The sequence below is a fragment of the Myiozetetes cayanensis genome, unplaced genomic scaffold, assembly GCF_022539395.1.
Source record: "Myiozetetes cayanensis isolate MyiCay16 unplaced genomic scaffold, myiCay2020 scf23, whole genome shotgun sequence".
Taxonomy (NCBI): Eukaryota; Metazoa; Chordata; class Aves; order Passeriformes; family Tyrannidae; genus Myiozetetes; species Myiozetetes cayanensis.
The window spans coordinates 443,438-465,924 of NW_026087445.1; the positions used below are offsets into that span (position 1 = coordinate 443,438).

At 53.8% G+C, this 22,487-nt stretch overlaps 1 protein-coding gene across 25 annotated transcripts in view; it reads right to left on the bottom strand.

Annotated features, from left to right (window-relative positions):
- GRIN1 (glutamate ionotropic receptor NMDA type subunit 1) overlaps window positions 1-13,887 on the bottom strand; it is a 39,121-nt gene extending 25,234 nt beyond the window's left edge. For 23 of the 25 annotated variants that reach the window (XR_007629414.1, XR_007629413.1, XR_007629412.1 and 20 more), the window contains exons 1-3: window positions 13,441-13,722; window positions 9,738-9,872; window positions 3,261-3,437 (exon numbers count right to left, since the gene is read on the bottom strand). Coding sequence is in view for 21 of the 25 variants with exons in the window: in XM_050319707.1 (XP_050175664.1) it covers window positions 3,261-3,437; window positions 9,738-9,872; window positions 13,441-13,698 (570 nt within the window). In the remaining 4 variants the exon portion in view is untranslated. Of the gene's footprint in view, window positions 1-3,260; window positions 3,438-9,737; window positions 9,873-13,440 lie in introns of all 25 variants that reach the window. The other 2 variants (XM_050319694.1, XM_050319685.1) reach the window with 2 other exon arrangements.
- Window positions 13,888-22,487: the final 8,600 nt, after the last annotated feature.

Consider the following 22,487-nt stretch of genomic DNA (forward strand, 5'->3'; position numbering starts at 1 on the left):
GGCTTGGCAGGTTTGGTGGGACAATATCTGACCTCTTCTTCTTGACCCCACCCCACCCCTGCTGAGCATCCCTGATCTGTGTACATGGGGTGTGGGACACAGCTCTATTCTGATCTTCATTTTTCCACAGCCTTGAGGCAATGGCAACTGATCCCTGACAGAAACCAGACCCTTTGCACCCCTGGAGTGCAAGGGTTCATGTTCCCAGGTTGTTTCTTAGACAGCCAGGTTTTATCTTTGCGTCTTGCTTTCCAAACTAAGCCTTTTCCTGAGCACTCAGGCCAGTCTTTGGCCTTTTTGCAGATGTGCTTTTTGCAGGTGTGCTTTCTGTGCAGCCATGTGATCTTTGCTTTCCTCTCCTTGGACACAGCCTGACAGGTCTTCATTGCTCAAAGGAATTGAGTCCTTGCAAGGCAAGGTATCTGAGGAGGCAAAATCTGCTTGGAGCCTTCACTTCTGATGACATCCACAGCCAGGATTTCTGCAGTGGCTTCTTAGAGACTGCTGAGATTGCAGTGAGACCTGGGGTAACAACTGCCTCCAAGGAGAACAGAAGTGCAGGATAACATGAATGTTCTCCAGTGATGGGACACTGGTCATTTCTCCTTAGGCACTGTCAGTGAAGCCAAAAACTTGGCCATCCGTCTTGCAGCCTCCAGACATGAAAAGCCTTGTGTGCCTGGGATATGCACCTCGATCCAGGCTGGTCAGCAGAGTCTTGGGTGCAGCAAAGCTGGCACCTGATCACCTCTCCCTGTCACTCTCCCTATTTCCAGAACTAGACTAATAATGTCTCTTTTTTTCCCCCCATTTCTCCATGTGGTCCTGCAGCCCTTCCCTGCTCTTCAACTCATGTTTCACACAGAGACCCACAAATTAGAATTTCCACCAGGTTCTCAGGCATTCATTAAAAAAGTTGTCACTGTCCTGGAGAAAGGGACCTGGCACACCAGGGACCTACCACCTCTGACTTGGACAAACTCTGATTTCACAGGGTCCAACACTGCCTCCTGATCCTGAGCAGCATTGGTGGCCTGCCCAGATGGATGAGCGTCTGGGGTGGAGCAGTAGAGTTACTGCTGACAGACCTAAGACAAGGCCAGCACATGGGGTGTGCCAGGACTGGCCAGCATGGCCTGAGTGCTGGGCTTGGAGTGCCTGGTGGAAGTGCAAACCCGCACAGTGGTGCCTGAGCGACACCCAGGGCCAGTGCAGGCTCTGGGGGACACAGCCATGCTCCAGGGCAAGGGCTCAGGTGGGCAGGTGAGTCTCTGAGGACAGGACCTCGGGGACTGTGATCCAAGCCTGCAGAGGTCGAGATCAGGACCCCTGCCTGCTCCCTCCCCAGGGCCAGGTTGCCCTTGAGAGGCTGGGCAAGGGCCCAGGTACCACTTCATGGCATGATGAAGAGAGAGAGCACAACAGTGATCAGAAGAGGAATTAGAAGATGAGATTAAGGAAGACAGGAAAGCCCCAGCAGGTTATGTACCACCTTCAAGAGCAGTCACACCTGTCTGTTTGACATTTTTTGCAAGGGAAAAAGAAAGAAGATGCAGTGGCACACCCCAAAGGGAAGACAAGGTGACCTACCACCACAGAGCAGGTGCCCCAGGCTGGAGAGTGGCCTGGGCATCTGCAACAGCCCGGTGGCTGCCAAGACATGTTATAGATGCAGTGCAAATGTGGGGCAGGTCTGAGCACATGCCCCACTCCCCATCTTTCAAGCTCCAGATCTGAAAGCTTTCCCATGTGATGGACAGGCTGAAGAAGAAATGCACCCTGTGCCTGGGAGCATCACATGGAGCAAGCAAGGAGTGGAGGTGTGAGAAGGAGCAGCAAAAGGGAACACAGTGGAATTACAGGAAAGCAGAAAGTGGAAATCAAAAGATGCAAGGAAAGGAATGAGAGACTGGTAGTGGCTCTCCTTGGATGAGTGACATTGTGCTGGGAAGAGGCTTTGGAGCGAAATATATTCCACTGTCACCCAGTGGGAAACTGCCTTTGGAGGCAGGAGGATCCCACCCTGGTGGCACATCAGTGTCTCACGATGCTCCAGGATGAGTCTTCTTGGAAATCGCCTCCAAAACCAAAAGCCTGTTGTTCAGTGTGGCTTGTGCCAGCCTGCAGCCCTGCACCAGTTGTTCCCAGGGAGGTGATGAAGAGCAGTGACAGGCTGCTCTCTCTGATCTCTCAGCTGAGCCACCAACTCCAAGCACAAGAAGTGTCTATGGCCACATCTCTCCAACAGCTGACTGACTGCCAAAAGTCCAGCAGCTGCTGGTGGGGCTGGAGAAGAGCAGATTGAGGTCCCTGCCTGTGACCCAGGAGGGAACAGCCCCGAATTGGTTCCTGCCCTGAAGCTGCTGGAGACTTGGATGGGCTCGGTGTCTGCACACCCAAAGGGGGCTCACCCTGCCCCAGGCAAGAGAATGTGCTGGGACTTCACCCTGTGGGGCAGGAGGTGGTTCCTTGCCTTGCAGATCGCAGCCAAACAGCTCCTGCATTCTCCTTCCCTGCTTGTCTGGAACGTTTGCTTGGTCCTTTCACTCCACGCCGCAGGTCTGTGGTTGTCCTCCTGAATCTCTAGCAGGCTGGGGGACCTCCCTCCCTGCTCCCTGCTGGCCCTGAGTGCAGGTGCAGTGCACCTGCTGCAGAAAGCCGCTCCCACAGCCACAACCGCCCTCTGGTAACAGCAATGGGTGTCAGGAAAGCAGCGTTTGGCATGTGCTTCGATGGAGATGGGAAGGGGCGCCAGCCTGCGGCCCACAGCTCTGCACAGAGGGTGCTGAACCCCCTGGGGCAGCAACGCTCGGGCTGCCTGGCCCCTCCTAAGCCTCTAAGGTGAGCCCCGGGGAGCCAATTCAGAAGCTGCTTTTCGGGGTTGGTTTGGCACTGCTGGGTCTGCCTGGCCCCGGGGGGGCTGCAATGGGGCAGGTGCTTCCCTAAGCTGAGCGACTGGTCCTCTCCTTGGGTGGGAATCTCGGGCGAGGCATTTGCAGAGCTCCAGGTTATCCTTCCCTTCATTTTGTAGTCGATTTACATGTAGGAGATTTTGACCATGGCAAAGCAAGTGAAATGAATAAAGTACAAAGTTCTGTCAGGTACTAGTCAGACACTGTTGATGCTTTAAGCATGTTAGCCATGTTACAATGGAAAGAAAAGGTGTTTTACATACAGAAATCTACATACATACAACAGCCCGAGACTTCTAGTTTTGTTGTTGCTTAAACAAAGATACAAGACAATGTTCAGGAACTGACCTTGGACTCTTTCTCCTCCAGGAGGGTCTCCAGCTTCTTTTGTGCAGCACGACCCTCGTGGTCGTCGCTGACTATCAGAATGACGTGATTCCAGTTGAAGACTCTCATCATCTCAAACCAGACGTTGGCCTGGTGAGAGTAGGGTGGGACCGTGCGCAAAAAGGACAGGTGGATGCTCTGCAAGGAAGAACAAGAGCTCAACACAGACTGTGGGGTTGTCAGCCAGGTTTGCAGGGGCAGGGCTGGGATCACAAAGCCATTTTGGGAAGACCTCTGGGTTGCACACCTCAAGCACGCCTCTAGTGCTAACCTGCACTCCTTCCTTCTGCTTGAGAAGCAAATCCTGGCTATGATTTCGTACCTCTCTGTGGTTAATCTAGAGCATGGCAAGGAGGGTTGTTTGCTTTGTGGTCCACAGTGAAGAAAAGGCTGTCGAGCCACGAAGGGCCAGCAGTGTTCAGTGCAAATATAGCCTTGCCTCTTGACCTTTCAGAATTGTCACTGAGCAATGGCCATCACAAATGAATTCCCTTTAGAGAGGAGCAGGAGGCAGGAACAGGCAGCTATATATTAGTTATTTGTCATGGTAGAAGTTCAGAAAAGCAGTTTTATAACATGCTCTGTGAGTGTTTCTAGGTCAGCCTGTTCCACAGGAGGAGGCAGCTCTGGACTCGTGTCCCAGCTGACCTCTCTGATTTGGTTAAAGACATCGTTATGGTTGGATGACTGTACAATAGCAATTCCAGCCTAATTAAGTACAGCACTGTTAGGGGAGCAATTGAACCAAAAAGCTGTAGCTGACAGAGAGCTCTCAAACAAATGCAGCTTTTCCAAAAGGCCCTACAGTCAAATATTAGAAAGTCAAAGTGCTCGTGCTCAGCAGGGGCCTTACTTGACAACCCAGCTACGTGCTGGAGGGAGGCAGAATTCTGAACCAGAGGACAAAAAGGAAAGCACCATAATATTTCTTTCTTTGAGGCTGAGATGGTTGTCTGGACCAAACAGGGCTTGTCCAGAACTGCTTACCCAGAGACCAGACCCAGCATGGGTCAGAAATGTCCTGCAGGGGCCAAAGTAGATCGCACTGGAAGGGAAAAGGCATCATGTCCCCCATGGACCCACACAGTAGGAACAGACACACCAGATAAAGCCTTTTTCTCACACTCAACATGGTGATAATGTCAAACCAAACCATGACAGAGGCAGCAGCAAAACCCCCACGGCACTGGGAACATGTCCTGATTACTGAGCCACTGAGGAGAACTGTGGATGTTTAAACAAAGGAGGAAGCAAACCAGGAGAGCCACAACAAGCACCTCAGAGCTGCAGTTCTGTCTGACTGATACAAACATTCCCAGTTTCAGGAAGAGCAGCAGAAATGCAGCTCACCCCACAAGCCCAGCCCTAATCCATGGGAGTGGGAAGAAGCCTCAAGGGACAAACAATGGAAGAACAACCACAGTCTCCACACCAACACAGTGTTAAAGATCTGTTTGGAGTCAGCAGAGATGTCCAGGAGTTTCCAGGTCCTGTTCCAGCTTGGGCCAGGGATACACAAGATGGATCTGAGCATTTCTAATTTCTAACCCCTGAGAATTTTTAATTGCTTTAAGGAAATCTAGGGAAAATGAAAATAAAAAAAAAAAATCAGAAAAGAGCTGAAAAAAAAACAAAACAGAAAGCTAATATTCAAAAAAATCAGAACAACACAGGTTTAAAAAAAAATTCTAACAAAATTTTTTCAATCCATTTTTGAAATCAAAAAATCTCTGAGATTTCAGTATATTGCATCAAATTATTTTCTAGTTTCCCATTAGCTTGTAAAAATGGTGTTTAAACTGATCATGGCTTCCTTAAGTATTGTAAATGCATATCACTTGGTTCAGACGAACAATTTATTGCAAGGTTGTTGGGGGCAACCTGGTTTAACAGTTCAGGGAAATTTCCTTTCTGAGGTGATGTCAAGAGGGCCATGGCCTTGCTCCAATGGTGTCTCAGCTCCTGGATTAGAGAATTGTGGATTTTAAATGGGATAATAAAGAATAACTCCTGGCAAGTTCTGGGAGGGTGGGCAGGCCCTGGCACAGGTTGCCCAGAGAAGCTCTGGCTGCCCCATCCCTGGGAGTGTCCAAGACCAGGTTGGACAGGGCTTGGAGCAACCTTGGCTGGTGGAAGGTGTCCCTGCCCATGGCAGGGGGTGGCACAAGATGGTCTTTAAGGTCCCACCCAACACAAAATATTCTAGGATTCTATGACAATTCTATGTGGGGTCAGGACTTAAGAACTGCAAACAATTAGTGGTCCTGACTTGGCTGATGTAAGCACGTACGAAGAGGAGCTGTTTGAGCAGATGATGCTGTGGAATCCAGGGCTGATGCTGTGGAATCCAGGGCTCTGTGTAGGCACAAAGGTGAGCATGTCCATGCAGTGTGTGAGTGCATGGGAAAGGGCTTGGATGCTGGACTCCCTGTGCACAGTCTGCACATGGCCATGCTCAGGGAAGAGGCACGTGTGGGTGCCCACTGATGGAGTTTGTGTCCATAGGGAATGTGCACAGGGCATGGCTGGAGGCCACCATGGATGTGTGCCCACATCAGCACCATTTACAGGTCCCTAAGGGAAAGGTTTGCTATCCTCTTACTTCTGCCTCCCTAAGGGCTCATCCCAGCTCATGGTCCATGGCTGGTGGAGTTATTTTTCCTACTGGAAATTAAAGAAAAATTAAAACTTCAGAGACTTGAGTAGGCAATGTGCTTTTGTTTCACTTAACTATGGAAATGAGGTCAGTCCTCCTTCTAGCAATTCACTCCCAAAATGAGCTGCCTGGGCAGTTTCAAAGAGATTGACAGAGATCCCGATCTATAAAGCTCAGGAAAATGAAGTAAAAATCACCAGCTGGATATGAAAAAGAAGCCTTGGCCAGTGTCCCCATGGAAGGAGGCTTCCCACTGCCCCACGTGACAGCTGTGGATGTGGGAGGGAGCTGAGATAACTCTGAGGTAGCTCAGCCGTGCAGGGACGGGTTCAGTGGGGACAGAGGCGTGGGCAGCTCAGGCTCAAACGAACTGTCTGCCTCTCCCTGCAGGGCACAGGGGAAGGGACGTGGCAGCCTCTGGGGAACAGCCCCTGTGGAGTGGGGGGTGCCTGTCCTTGTCCCAGTTGCAATCCTGAGAGCCTGTGAAGAGCTCTCCTCCACTGGGATGAGTGGGATCCATCAGCCCATCACTGCTCTAGCCTGGTCTGCTCTGGAACGTTCCAGGCTGCCTGACTGAGGGCTGAGCTACTCTGCTGGTGGCTGGGCTGTCCATTTCTGGGGCAAACAACTCTGTGTCACACTGAACAGCCTCTTTGGTCATTGCTTACAGGTGAAGGATTCCTGATCCTGACCTTGGTCAAGGGAAATCGCTTTTTCCCCACTTCCAGTGCAGCTTCCCACTCTGATTAACAAGGATTCTGCTGAGCGTTGGTTGCCAGTGAGACCAGTAATACATAGAAGTACCTCTCTCAGTGAGCAGTAACTCACTTCTGGCATGGAGTGCTTACACTGAGAGCAGGAACCAGAGCTAAAAGCCGTCTCCAGGCTGAAGAGAGAGAGAAAGAGAGAGACAGACCTCATTGTAACTACCAGGACCTGGTGCTGGAATTGAAAGAGCTCTCCGAGTGCAGGATGACTAAACTCCATTTTCCATCTCTTTCACCAGCAGAGCAAGTCTCAGTTAAAACCCCTTGATCCTTCACTGCAACAGCTCTCTGATTAGGGTGCAGTGTGGGGCTCAGCACCTCTGGGCACCCAGGATGCCCCTTCATCCCCACCACACAGGTGGGGATCGCATTCCACACCGTGGTGATGAACAGCACCTGACCTTCCTGGTCCTTGAGCTGTGCATTTCCCCACGAGCTTTGCTCTCACACTCTCCATGTCATTTCCTATCTCTCATATTGCCAAGATGTTTGTGGCATCTCGTTTTTTCAGCTGAGATGCAAAGGAGGCACAAACACCCCCAATGGGAGCACGAGCACTAAAGCACAGCCCAGCCTGTCGTGCAGGGGGCCCAGCATGGGAAGGCCAGAGTGTGATTTTTGCAGTGCTCAGTCCATCAGATCTCCATGGAAGGCTCTCCACAGCCAGGGGGACTCCTCTGATCACTTCACCATGAGAGCTCCCTTCCCTCCTCACCTCACCCAGAGGTGACTGGGACTCCAGAGAGCCCTCAGTGTGCAGGACTGTGCTGGGTGGTGGGAGGGTCTCTGTGCAGGAACAGGCAATGATTTCATAAGATGTACAAGGAGGCCAAAGGCTGCCAAGCTAGAGAATCCAGCTGCAATACCACTTCTAGAACAAACAGCTGGTTGGATACTGGGAGCAATAAAACTCCCTTCCCTGGGGTATCTTTGCTGGTAGATTGGCTACAGCTCATGGACCACTGTGCTCGACTGGAGATGCTCCAGGAGCATCAGAAGGTACTGGGCAAACCTGTCTGTGCTGAGGCCCACACCTTTCCTCCCCCTGACAGCATATCCTGGAGAGGACCATAATTAACTCCACTTCAACCCCCTGTGAAATTTAGCTAAAATTGCCTGACGCCTTCAAAACCAATCAGGGGCGTGCATACAAAGTGATCTTACCAGCTTGTTTCCATAGAAACTAAGCTGAAAGATATAATTTACTGAATTTAAAAAATAACCCAAAAACTGAGCTGATCCCTGGAAACCAAAAAGGGAACAGCTGAATGTCCCTGTGTCACACGAGACAGCCTGTCCTGCATGGGGTGTGCAGAGTCTGTCCCATGGCTTCACACATTTCTGTCCCCCATTCCACTGCCACCTTTGCTGTCCCTTCCACTGTTCAGCGTTCTTTGCTCCTCTACCCAGTCCCTGCCTTTACCCCATTCCCTGCCAGCATCTGCAGAGAGCTCCAATCCCCCAGGCCCCCAGGCCCCCATCTACCTGGGTGGGCAGGTGGCCGAGCAGGAGGTCAGACAAGCAGGAGGCCAGACAAGCAGTGAGATGAGCCTGGTAGGGGCAGGGTGGCCTCCCTGCCTGGTCTGTGCCAGGCAAGTGCAACCCAAGGCCCTGCACCTACTGAACTCCCCAAAATATTCCATGGAGAGCATCCCCTGACACTGCACTGGGTCATCACTGGGACAGTGGGTCGCTCCCCCAGCCCTGAGTGAGCCAGATGCATTTTATGAGTCAGATTTGCAGAAAACATTTTAAATAGGAAAAATCTGTCAGAAGCAGAGACTGCCAGGGCAGGTCCCAGCCCCTCAGGGCGGGCACACCAATCCTGCCTCAGGTAAGGTCCCTCTCAGTGACGTTTCTATCAGACATGTTCCTGCTCCCTAGCAGCACGAAGCGAATTCCCCCTCCACAATTTCTGCCTGCCCTCTCCCTTGCTCTGCCAACTCTATTGCCTTCCCTTTCCCTCTTAACCATGCCTGATGGGACCCTGCCCATGCAGGTCCCCAGCCCAGCCAGCCACCATCACTGTCACTGCCGTGGTCTTGGCTTGCTGTCCATCCTATCATGACTTTACTGGTGGGAGATGCCAAGAGCTGCTGCTGCTCCAGCTGAGCAGTGCTGCTGGTGCATCTCTAGGAGCCTCTGCTCCTCCCTCCTGAAATTTGACTTCATTTAGCATGTGGGCGGAGTGACTATTTTTGCACTGAACATTTACATTTGTGAATATTCACATTTTCCAAGCAAAGGCCGATTCGTGCTTGGAAACAGACTTGATCTCACCCACTGTGCTCGTGTGCCTGCATGAAATCCTGCAATGGCATGTGGATGGCCTGGCTCTGCCCAGCTCCTCCCTTTGCTTTCAGTAATCACAGATGGGCTGTGAGCTGAGGGCCAGGGCAGCACCTCATTGCCCAGGACAGGGCACTGCTCCCAGAATCTCATCCAGTCTGGAAGTCTCTGTGTTCCCACAGAGACAGCTGCAGTGGTTTGAGACATTGGAACCTCTGTCTTGAGTGCTGGCCAGACTGAGTGTCACGTGAAGCCTCGGGATATTCTGTGATCTCCCTACCAATATCCCAAAAACCCGGAGAGGTCAATGCAACCAAACAACCTTCAAGCCCCAGAGAGCTCCTGCCCGATGTACAGGCTCTTATAGGATCCTCCTGCCCCTCCACCAGGCCCCACACACCCGGGGAGCCCCCTGGACCCCCTGGCTGTCACTAGTGAGCAGGGCAGCAACCAGCTCATGCCTCTGCTGGGCTGAAGAGCAGCGAGCCCAGCAGCCTGGCAGAGCAGCGCTGCAGAAATCATCCGGCACTATGTAGGTCAGCACTGGCAGCTGTGAAAAAATAATGTACTGGGAAATGCAGGAGAGAGAGAGGGAGGGAGCTGCAGGCTGAGCTGGAGAGGGTGGACAGACAGACACAGAGAGTAGACATCATTAACCCTCCTGACGGGCACTCTTGATTTACAGCACATGTATGAGGTACTAGACTAGAAACATGCATCAGTTACCTTATCAGAATATATAGACATGCGTGTTGTCAGACCAATGACAGGGATCCTGTAGAAGCCAGCTGTGTATGATACAGGTGTTGGTGTTAGGTGATCGTTGGGAGCAGGAGGGTGACTAACTAATATTGCATAGACCTGCAGGACAGGATACACGACACAAACATTATTTCACAGGAGCACATCAGCCGTTCAGCATGATTTTTTTTTCCCTTTTCTTTTCTGCAGTGATGTTAAACAGCCCCATGTTAACATGATAGTGGTATTGAGATAACTGGGAACGGGGAAGCAAGGACTGTGCTGGGAGCACGGGTTGCTGTGCTGTGGCTGGAGGTGATGGGTCTGCTCAGGGTTATATCCTAATGGAAATGCCGTGCCTACCCGCTCTGCTCACTAAACTAATAACTTCCATAGATTACGGATTAAAGGGAAACATCTCCCTTACAGTCACACTGTGTAATGCGATTTCTTTAACCACACATTTAATACTCAGTTGTAATTCCCCTCTGAGGACTATTACAAACAAAGTGGTCAGCTGGGACTGCGGCAGGAGTGCACAGCCACGGAGAGAACCAGCCATCTGGCCCTGGGCATAGAAATGAGAGAGCTGGGGGGGCAGGAGCCGGGATCTGCTCTCAGCATGCCAGGGAGAGGGGATCTGGGTTATACCAAAATGGGGAAGGATGATCTCGGCGAAATCCTGCTGTTACTGCAGGGCTGGGACTTTGATCTACAGCAGGATCCTATTTTGTGTCAAACGGAAAGGAAGGAGATGTGTAATCTCTGGGGGATCTTTTGTTACACCAATGCCCTTTCACAGCACAAGGAATGTCCCCAGCCGGTGACAGGTCTCCAGTGAGGATGAATCTGTGCAAGGACTTTGATGCCTGGGATGAAATAACACTTCTTCTTCCCCAGGCATCTGCCCGAGTCCCAGGCTGGAGGGACAGATTGCCTGCCCAGGAGAGCAGGATGAAGCACTGCCTGGGGAAGGGGGCCTGGGGTCTGGAGGGAAGAGGGATGATCCTGCCTGGCACTGGGTGGGAGCAAGTTGAGGGTGCAGAGCAAGCTGGGGCAGGGGCTGGAGACCTTAACGTGGGAGAAGGGAGGAATTGCTAGAGAAGGAGCTGGGGGGGTCCTGGGGAGGCAGGAGGAGGGGATGCCCAGCGCAGAGCTGCCCGGTGCCGTGCTGACACGGGGTGGGCGAGGACCCGCACCCAGCAGAGCTGGGGCACGGCCCTGGGACAGAACCAGGCCCTGGGGGAAGAGATTGGGGGCTGTGTGGGGCCGAGGGCTGTGCTGTGCTGTGCCGCACAGCAGCGGCCCGACGGGAGCCATTTTACATGCGCGGGCTCCCAGCCCCTCCTCTGCCTCGCAGCCCCCCGGCTCGGGCACAGCGCCGGCGAGCGAGGACCGAGGGTGGCCGTGCCCGAAGCCCCTGGGGCTGGGAGAACCTCTGGGTGTTGGGACAGAGCGCCCACTCCCAGCACCCTGACCCCCAGCACCCACAGCCCCCCCTGAGCCCCGGCTCAGCTGCCTCCCCATCCCACCGCTCCTGCAGGGATGTGCCAGCACCAGCCCCGGGCTCCCTGGCGTTTGCCATGGGGACGAGGCTTGGAGGTGGCACGGACACAGGCATCCATCAACTGGGAGCAGTAAATGGAGCCTCGGCTCAGTGAGGGACCCGCCTGAGCCTTCCCCGGCTGCCGCTGGGCAGCGGGGATCGGGTACATCCCGTGCTGCATCCCAGGAATGTCTCCAGCCATCCTCCACCTCCACACCGGGAAGCAGAGCTATGAAGATGTCAGCTCTGCTCCACTCCGCACCTCCGGCCCCTCCGGCTCCCTCCCCTCCTGGCTGTGTGTGCCTGGGTGCATTTCTGTGTCAGGCTCCGTGGTGAGGGCGTTCATACAATTTGGGGGTGTGTTTGCACCTGCACATGGGTCCATGTAGACCTTTTGCATGTGCGGGGGTGTGTTGGAGGAGGGGGTGGGTTTGTACACGCCTGTCTCCCCCCCGATGGCCCCAAGTGGCGGGACTGGGGCTCGTAACTGGGCTCAGCAGCCAGAGCACATGCAGGGGAAGTGGAGGGGCCGAGCCGCGGGCTGCCCAAGGCACCCCGGGCACCCAGCACCGCTGAGGATTGGGACTGCTGCCTCGGGTGTGCTGAGAGCAAGCCATGTGGACAGGAGGGAGGATCATGCTGTGATTGTGTGCACAGTCACACACGGCAGTCACCATGTCTGTAATCCCTGTGTCCTGGGTGTGTGTGGCAGTGGGTGTGCTGGTGTGCACCGCTGGCTGGTGTGGGGGACCGTGGTGCTGTGTGCCATGGGGAGTGCAGCAGTGTATGACCTGGGGGAGTGTGTGTGGGGTGTGTACATGAATCACTGTGTCTGTGTGTCTGTGTGTGTGTTTGTGTGTGTGTCTGTCTGTGTGTGTGTGTCTGTGTGTGTCTGTGTGTGCCTGTGTGTGTGCCTGTGTGTGTCTGTGTGTGCCTGTGTGTGTCTGTGTGTGTGTGTGCCTGTGTGTGTCTCTGTGTGTCTGTGTCTCTGTGTGTGCCTGTGTGTGTCTGTGTGTGTCTGTGTGTGTGCCTGTGTGTGTGTGTGTGTGTGTGTGTCTGTGTGTGTAGGGCACACCGTGGGGTGCCATGTGTGCGTGTGGCACAGGGTGTGCTCTCGTGTGCACGTGGAGGTGTGGGTATGTGTGGCACAGCATGTTTGCACACTGGTGTGAGTGCAGACATGAATGTTCTGTGTGTGCCCCTGTTTGCACAGCAGTGCACATGTGCTCATGGCACGTGTGTGTGCAGCCTGTGGGCATTCCCACAGTGTGCCACAGTGAGTGTGCACAGACGGTGTTCCCCGTGCCCACACCTCCCCACAGTGTGTGGATGCTCATGAGTGCTCACAGCCCCCTGTGTACCTGTGTGTGCCCATGGTGTGTGTGGTGTATGTGTACATGCATGTTGCTCTCTGCACACACGGTGTTGGGTGGACACGTATGTGCACCCACTCTGTGCCTGCCCAGGGTGTGTGTGAATCTCTGTGTGTCTGGGCTTTGTGTGTGAGCCTCTGTGTGTCCTGGAGTGTCCGTGGGTGCCTGTGTCCACCCGGGGTGCATGTGTGATCCCTTGTGTGTCCTGAGGGGTCTGTGCGAGAGACAGAGATACTGTGTGTGCCCATGGGGTGTGTGAATGCCCATGTGCACCCTGGGGTGCGTGTGTGAGCCCATGTATGCTCTGAGGTGTTGTATGTGAGCCCATGTGAGCCCTGGGGGGTGTGCATGTGCATCTGTACCCGGGGGTGTGAGGGTGCCTGTGTGTGCTCCGGGGTGTACGTTTGTGTCTGTGTACACCCGACTGGGTGTGCAGATGGCCGTGTGTGCCCCGGAGTGTAGGTGGGTGCCCGCGAGTGCCCAGAGGTGTATGTGGGTTCCCGTGTGCACCCCGTCGGGTGTGCGGGTGCCCGTGTGTGCCGGGGTGTGTGCGGGTGCCCGTGAGTGCCCCGGGGGTGCGAGGAGCGCGCAGCCGGCCGCTCTTACATAAAGGCTGCAATGCGGGCAGCGTGCCCCGGGCCCCGGGGCAGGACCCGCACTGCGAGGCTCAGCCGGGGGCTCCAGGGGGCTCCAGGGGGCTCCGCGGGGCGGGGCTGGGCTGCCGCGAGGGCGGCAGGGCGGCGGGGCGGGGGTCGCCGTCTCGGGGTACCTGGCTGGAGATGAGGTCCTCGCAGACGGACAGGGCCATCTGGATGGCGTTGGGCTTGTGGGTGACGGAGGTGGCGTTGAGCTGGAGCTTCCAGGTGCCGTGCCGCTTGTTGGCCTGGTTCACCGCCTCGCGGAAGATCTGCTCGTGCTTCTTGGTGCTCAGCACCGCGCCGATGTTGACGATCTTGGGGTCGCAGCCGGCGCGGGCGAAGGAGGAGGAGAAGAGGAGAGCGAGCAGTAGTAGCCGCATGGTGCTCATCCACGGGCGGCCTGAGCCCGCCGGGCCCCCGCGCCCTCCCACCCGCCCGGCCCGCGGGCCGCCCGCCCGGCTCAGCGCGGCCCCATCCGCGGCCCCGGCGCGGCCCGGCCCGGCTCGGCGCGGCGCGGGGCGGTGCGGAGCGGAGCGGGCGCTCTCCTGGTGCTGAACCGCCCGCACCGCCCCGCTCCGCCCCGCGCTGCCGCAGCGCCCGCCCCCAGCCCGCCCCGGGACCCCCACCCGCCCGGGCGCTGCGGCAGAGCCCCCACCACAGCGGGGCTGCTGCGGGGTCTGTGGGCACCCCCTCCAGAGCGCGGGGTCCCGCTGCTCCCGGTGCCTGGAGGGCGGCTGCGGGGTCGGGGTGGCTCCGGCACCCCCGGGAGTGTCGCTGGTGCGGGGGGTGCTGAGCTCGTCCGGGGCTGACCCTGCGGCTGCGGTGGGGGCAGCTCTGGGGGTCCCGCCCTCTCCTTTTCACCACAGTGCCCATTTGGAGTCGCAGAGTGCCATGGGAGACACGCGAGGTGTGGACATACCGGCCACTGAGTAAACCAGAGACTTCTCCAGGCATAACCACACCAGACCGGGGGTGAAACAGGGTCTGCAGTTGTGTTCTCCATACCAGTATTACCAGTTATGCAGCACCCAGCGCTGACTGGGGACAGCTGTGTGTGACGTGGACACCATCACTGTCTATGTTCACTCAGAACCCTCCCTTGACCAACACACCTCCTGGACAGAGATGTTCAGCAGACACTCAGCCCGGTTCCTTGGCTTCACTCTGTCCCTCCAGACAGAGCCACCACTCTTCCAGACATTAGCTCAGAGGGCAACCAGCCATTTCCCTCCGTTAAATTCCATATTATCCTGGAATATGACCTTAAGATTGCTGAGGAGTATTTTTGGGGTTCTCATCATCTACCTGCTGTTGGGCTACCATTAGTCTCCCTCAAGGAAATGAAGGCACAGCAGCCAGGGGCCAACATCTGGAGGACAGTCCAGCTCCATGGCTGAAAGGGTTGGAGTTTCACTGCTGGGCCATATCTGTCCCGTTCCAGGTCCAGAGGATTGAAGATGGTCAGAGCAGCACATTGAACCCCAGAGCTGCTGCTTCAACCTTTTTGGAAAACAGCAAAGGGGCTGCATGTGGTGACAGGGTGTTGCTTTGTCATTGCATGGGACAAATGCCACAGGCAGCCCAGGCAGGGAATGGGCTGAGCACTGCAGAACCAAAGCCACCAGGGATATTTTTACCCCACCAGTGCTGGGGTACTGCTGCAGCCCACCTCTGTGCTCGCTCACAACGTGAGTTGAAGCAGAATATTTTTCCCCCAACGCAAATTTTCTCACTGGCATCTCTGAGGTGCGAGTTGCCATGGAAACCATTTTGCCTGTGTCCCACGTTGCCCACATGCACTCGGAAGAAACTGCAGAAGCAAAATGGCTGTTGTGTAACACCACAGGAGCTCAGCAGGCGAGGGCCTTGTGGGCTGCACAGCCCCTTACAGCCATGAGACCCTCACAGGAAGCTGTGGCCCATTGCTTGGGAAAGCAGGGAAAGGTTGTGATGTGCTCTGAGAGAAGGAAAATGGCCCCATCTCACCTTAACTCTCGCAGTGCTTGGCGTGGAGCTCCACACCGACCCTGCTGTGCTGCTGGCACAAACTTCCAGGCACGCTTAACCCTTTTCAGTGCCACTGTGGCATTCCCACTGCTCCACACACGGAGCTGAGGGCCTTGCTGGATTCACGTGGTGTGGGTTTGTCCACCCCAAGCGGCCCGAATACTGTCTTGAAGGGACAAAGGGTGCAAGTCAGAGTTGCATCTGCACCTTTAGTCTGCACAGGTTTGACTTCATTCTCACACAGTAGGTTGTCTGGGAAGAAACTATTCTGGAGTGGTCTATACAGACCTGGATCCTGGTGGGTGTGATGGTAATAGAATAATAAAGCCAAGACCTGGCCACAGCAGGGGAATTAGCAGAGAAGACAAAGGAAAAAGGCAGGCTTTGAGATGTTATTTGGAGTGCAAAAGCCCTTTCCTCCTGGAAACCTGGAGTTCCCTGCAGCGAGAAGAAGGAGTGCAGCAATTGAGCTCCTCCTGTGTTGCCCAGGAGTCTGGGATGACTGTGCTCAGGAGGCAGCCTCTTCCCTCTGTGCCTCCATTCATTTTTTGTCTCCAGAGACTCTTGTTCCTGGCACGGTTGCAGAGATCTGAAAAATGCCTGCTTCCCTTTCAGGTCATGCCTCCCACCGTCCATATTGTCCTGGCACCAGGAGCAGCCCGGATGACAATTCCCAGCAGCCAGGCTCAGCCAGCACAGATGTTGTCACCGCGTGGCTCCCCCTCTCGCTGTGTCCTCGGGCTCTCTGATCCTCTGAAGGCGATGGGTGCATGCAGGGCTTTCCCAGGGTGGGAGCCGTGTTCGCGGTGAGAACAACCACATCCACCAGCTGATCCTCAAGGAGACTCCGCAGTGAGGAACGCTCTCTGCTTTCCCTTTCACTGCCTCCTGGCTTATCATGGCAACATTCTCAGCCACGGTTTGGCTCAGGAACTGACCACTGTTGCCGGTTGGCAATGAGCATGTGTATGATGTGATCCGGCTCTTCACGTCTGGCCCCTTCTGGATGCAGGGGAGCTGGGCAGGAGCACGGGGAGGGTGTTTGTGGGTGCCCCTGTGCCGGTGAACGCTGCAATCCCTCCCGCGGCCAGAGAAAGTCAGTGTGAAACCTGGAGACCTCAGGGGAGCAGCACTGAACCAGCTGGAAATTTCGTCTGCCTCGGGCTAAGGCATCGGTCCCGCCAGTGGAAAAGATAATAGGGAATTTCATAAAGGAGGAAATCGGGTATTAGGAATATGCAATTTGTGCCACTGATGGGGGAGCTGCCAAACAAACGAAATTCTTCCTTTGAGAAAGCTGATATTTGAGTTGATAGCAGTAACTGCACAGCTATAGCACAGGCTGGGGAAATGTTTGCTGTGTACAGCTGCAAGTTAATCTGAGGCACAAAAATGAGTAAAGCACATGCTCAGTGGCCACGGCTGGCCTCCAGACCTGGTAATGAAGAACTGCTGTGGGATGTGGGTATTCCCACAGGGATAAAAGGATTTGCAATGTGGTTGATACTTCAGCATTCCTGTCATTGCTCTGGAAGTAATGGCTGATGTCAAAATCTGTGACACAGCAAATAATGGTGCCAAATCACTTGAATTGTTTGATAAGCAGAGTATTGGAATGTATTTTAGGACAGTCAGTGGAGAGCCATGAAAGTAGAAGAAAGTATTGTTGGTCCTGCCCTTTGGACAGGACTGCAGATGCAGTGGAGACATTGATTGTAAAGGTGGTCTCTAATTTTGACCTGGGGGTCAGAGATCACAAATTTCCAAACAAAAAGGTGGTAGTGTTGTCCTTGGATTCACCTTGAGGAGTCAGAGCAGCAGCTGGCAGCAGCTCTTCTACAGGAAGCACTGGGGAACCCTGCACAGGAAAGTTGCCCACAGATCTGGAGATCACATTCTTCACAAGGAAGATGAAAAGACAGAGAAAAGATCCTTGAGAATATTTGGAGAAAAACTCCTTGTGAGTTGGCACAGCAGAGGTGAGAGTGGATGCAGTGGGAGTGTGCTGCCTTCCAGGAGCAGTGACACCACTGCACACGTGCTTTCCCCAGGGCCTCTGGGCACTGCAGAGGCTGTTCCAGCTGCCTCCAGCACAGATGGGGCCAGCAGGGCAATGAATTTGGAAGAAGGCAACCCTCCTCTCCTCCACCATCTCCAGGCCTTGGCTGCAGCCTCCTGCCTGGTTTCATCACACCTCCTGTTCCTGCTGCTTGGGTATCCGAACACTCCCGGGGCAGTCCCGTGCCCTGGGAATCCTGCAGGCACAGGGAACCTGCCCTTGGAGGCTCCCTGCTGTGCACAACACAGGGATGGCCAGGGACAGGGACAGAGAACAGAACTGAACTCCAGCCTGAGGGGGAGGTGGGCAGGGACAGCAGACACGGAAGGGGGTGCAGAGCCCCCCACAGCTCCTCAGCACCCTCCAGGGTGTGGGGTATCCCCCCCTGCCCTTCCTCGGGTGATGTGATTCGTGTGAGCAGCTGGGATGCAGCAGGGTGTCCTTGTCACAGTCTCAGCCACCCAGCCAGACTGACAGGCAGTGACTGGAGAGTGCAGAGGAAGGTGCCCAAAGGTGTTGTTTCTGCAGAGGGCAGTGGAGTGGAGATCAAGGTCAGGGTGTCTGAGCAGCCCTTTGGCCCGAGCTCTTTCAGTTGTACATCCTAGCCCTGTTCCCAGCTCTTTTCCAGATGACATTCAGGATGGACTGCAGTCCCTAAAGAGGTCTTGTGCTCTCCCTAAATACTTTCCCAGCTGAGAGGGACTTGGCCCAGCCTACTTTGCATTTCAGATGTGCCTGGGGAAGTCACCAGTGACAGCTCCCTGCTCCAGCACTGGGGCAGCACAGACCCACCCTGCTGTGGGCATTCATGTTGTCTTTACCAGTTGTCCCCACAGGAATGAACTCTAGGCCTCCAAGGGCCTTTGCCACCCTCCTGAGCAGAGTGTGCATCACATTTGGGATCCCTGCTATCACAGAAGGAAGCTGCAGCAGCAGCCTGCACCAGATGACGAGAACTGAGGTATCTCCCCCTGCATTGCCAGGTTACTGCAGGTTGCTGTGCACAGGAACATTCCCACCATTCACCAGAGCTCTGCCTTTGTCCAAGGAGCTGGACATACACAGGACTTGGGGGAGTTAAAACAAGATGCAAACTTTTAGTCTGGTTTCTGATACCCAGATGTTCCTGAGCAGGCAAGGAGATATTTGGGTGAGAGGATGGGACATGGAACATCAGTGGCCAGAGGCAAAGATGGTGAGAAACCCAAAACCAGCTTCTGTGCAGTCAGAGGGAATGGAATGGGCAGGAACATGCAGGCAGATGTGCAGTAGGAGGGCTGGGAATTTCAACTGCAATCATATCCTAAGGGAAAACCAGCATTTGCACGTTTGAAATGCACTGTAGGCAAAATTTCATTTTGAAAAAGTTCCAACTTTCTGCTGGAAAACCAGCCAAGAGGTGTCTGGGCTTCAGCTTCCAGCACACTGTGTCCCAAGAGATGGGACAACTTTTCCTCAGGGACTTCCAGTCCCCTGGGACTGCTGCATAGCAGGGGCTGGAAAGGAGATCAGGGAGATTGGGCTCTGACTGGGGGTGTCCTGCACTTCTTCACCTCTGAGGATGCTGAGCCTGGGGCCAGCTGATGCAGTCACTGGAGATGGAGCACATGGAGAACATCAGCCCCCCTGCAGCCCTTGGTGCTCCTCACCATGCTCAACCCACCACTGGAGCTAAACCCAACAGCCTGGGTGTCCCTGGGAAAGCTCTCTGATGGGATGTGGCTGCCTTCACAAGGCAGAGCTGACATCCAGGATGTCAGACTCACTTCCTTAACCTCCAGGGAGTCTCTGGGGACACTGGGACGCCAGATCCTGCCAGCAACCTGCAGTCTTGTGCACTGCAAGGTGTGGTGGTTTGTGTCTGTGCAGCACCTGGTTCTGGGAGAAAGCATCCCACCATCTGAAGGGGCTGGAGGTGGAATGGAAGGGCCAAACTCCCTGGGAAAGGGGCCACAGCAGCTTCTCCAGGTGACTGTCTCCCCCCTGCAGAGTCCAGGTGCTGACAGGTGCCACTGGTGGGCAAAGGCGACACTTTGTCATGCCCTGTCACATGGAGAGGGAGACCTCGGGGCATGTCTGAGCTCTTTGAGCTGGAATGGAGCTGCAACAGGGAAGGAAAAAGGGGTCAATGTCAAACGTGGTGCTCTGGGACTTGTAGCCCTTCCAGAATCCGGTGTCCTCAAAGCCAGGCCATCATCTTCACAGTGATGGGTGCAGAAACATGCAGGAGTTCCCATCTCCTCTGGGAGGAGACAGCAAACATCTCTTTTGGTTGCATGCCCAGGCCTCCTGTCCCCCTCCCAGGAGCCCCCCGCAGTGTTCAGAGCATCCCTTGTATGCTGGGTCCAGCCCTGCAGTGCCCCAGCCAGCCTTGGGTCTGCCCCCCAGCAGTGAGCAGTGCCTGGAACACCTCAGTACTCAGCACCTCATCCCATTTCTTGGAAGTTTTCATGTTTTCACAAAATTTCAGTAGCTCCAGGGGCTCCCCAGTCCATGCAGCTGCCATGTGAACGCTCCTGGCTCTGGGAGAACAGAAAAATAGGAGAGTTCCTTTCCAACCTGGCAGATGAAAGTTTGAGAATACCAAACATGATAAAGGAGAGCTGTACAGCCTCGAGAGCAGCTTTGGAGGATGCTGAGCAAGCAAGACAGAGCCCAAGCTGGCCCAGTTGTGCAAATATGACGTGTAGGGGCAGGAGCTGAGTGGCACAGGACTCTGTGCTCCCACAAGCACCAGGACAGGTAACTGGTGAGTTAGGGCTCAAAAAAACCCAGAGCACGGGAATGTAATGACAAACCTGTCCCCTAGAGAGCCATGCCCTCCTGTCATGAGTGACATGTTTACTAGAAAATCAGAAGCTTTTTGGTGAGGACAGAAAGAAAGATTGATTACACAAGTTCTGTTATGAAACCAACCTAAAAAAAACTCGAGTAAAAGCATGATGAGACAAGGCTAAACAGCACTTGTTTTGAAGAAAACACTGTTTTTATCTCATCTTCTTCCCTGAAGTTATCAATAATCTACTTACAAGTCAGCACATCTGGAAAGCACAACAGACAATGTTAGGCTGGGCTTCCCTGGGGAGCCTGTTCAGTGCCAACCACCCGCTGGGGGAAGAACCTTTCCCTGAGATCCACCCTGAGCCTGCCTTGACAGAGCTCCAGCCATTCCCTGGGGTCCTGTCACTTGTCAAGAGAATGAAGAGATCAGTCCCTGCCCCTGGTGAGGATGTTGAAGACCCCAAAGAGGTCTGACCTCAGTCTCCTCTTCACCAGGCTGAACAAAACAAATGTTCTGAACTGCTCCTCATAAAGCTTCCCCTCCAGACCCTTCCCCAGCCTCGTGGTCTCCTTTGGACACTCTCTAAGAGCTTAATGTCTTTTTTTATATTGTGGCTTTTGTGGCCAACAACCTAGTTCTCCAAGGCTTCATTCTCCTCCTGCCATCCTGTGAATTGCCCTTTATTTCCCATTTCAGTCACCACAGTAAGTCCCAGCCCTGACCCAATGCAGAGCTGTGCTAGAAAGTCCCATATAGTTTAAGGATATCTAATATTAGCTGAACACTTCTCCCTGACTTGTTTTTCTATGGAGTTAAACTTTGTGTTTTCAACCTCTTGAAGCAGATGAATCCCCTCTGCCACGAGCACTGCTCCTGGATGTGTCAGACCTGGCTGGGGGGAGCATTTCAGCCTTAGCTGGTGGGTTCAGCAAACTCAGAAGTGTTTGCAATTGGGATTTTGTACCTGGTGAAAGGTGTTCAGCATCTGTAACCACAGGCACTACTTCCAACCCTAAACAAATGCTTTCATGTCAGTGAGGTTGCCATGCACTGCTCAAAAGGCTCTCAGGATACCCTAAAAATAGAGATAATAACTTGCAGAAGCCACAGTTACCTCACTAATGCTTAATTATACTCAGTTTACATAATTTAAAGAATCATTTATGTTTCTTGGACTCAGGTGTCCTTGTATAAAGTGTGTAAGAGATCTTAAGCATCTTAGAAGGCAGATATTTAAGACATCTGAGGGAAAAAAGCAGAGCAAAAAGGGTGAGTGTCCACAAAGGCTCTGGCCAACCAATTCTTGGGCTCTGTGCCATGAAAGTCTTTTGCTGCTGGGTTTATGCAGCAACACCCAGGGGCTTCCCTTGTCTTCCACTTGTCCTGGTGTCTTCCCTCCTGCTTGACTGAGCTCTGCCCACTCACAAATTCCTTTAAACTTCGAAGGGGGCTTAAATATGAGCTTAAAAGGAAAGTGCCAGATTGAGGCATGGGCTGGTCAGGTGGTAGTTCAGTGAAAGTCGCTGGGTACAATCACCTTCTGAATTTCAGCTCTTCAAGTCCACTCTGTTTGTGCCATTCCTGGCTTCTGATCACTCCCATCTTTTCTCTGTACCCCCTCTTGGTTTACTCCAGGGTGAGGTGCCACCTTTACACACATCCTGTGATAGATCAAATGTGCAGCTGTCAAGGTCAGATTGGATGTGGCTCTGAGCAACCTGATTCAGTTGAAGATGTCCTCGCTCATGGCAGGAGGGTTGAACTAGATGGGCTTTAAAAGTCCCTCCCAACCCCAGCTATTCTATGATTCTGGTTTATTTGCTGTTCCAAATTACATTCCTAATTATTCTTGAAGGAGGACTATTATGCCTGAAAGCTCATCCACTTTTTTCCAGCTGTATCAGCTCATCTAATAGAAACTATTATTGTCCTCTATGGGCCTCACTTTTTTTATCCATTTAGATCATGCCTACAAAAGCAATAATGCAAATTATTCCCAACATGAACTTGCCTGGTGAGTAGCGTGGACCAGCGAGCAGGGGCAGTCACAGATCAAGTGAAGGAAGGCTCAGGTCTCTTTCTGAGCACCAGTTAACACCCAACACTCTCCTGTGGATCCAGCCATGTGCCCTGCACTTCCCTGGCAGACTGACAGTCACTGAGAGATTTGCAAGGCTTCTTTTGCAGGGGTCCTCAGTCAACTTCACATTTTAACATAGTGAATAATTTAGAATCATCCTAATCAGATGATTTAGACATGTCTTTACCCCATTTCCCAGCTTCTCCAGGAAGAAATGCATCTACTCTCTGTTGTAACAGCTATCTATTCC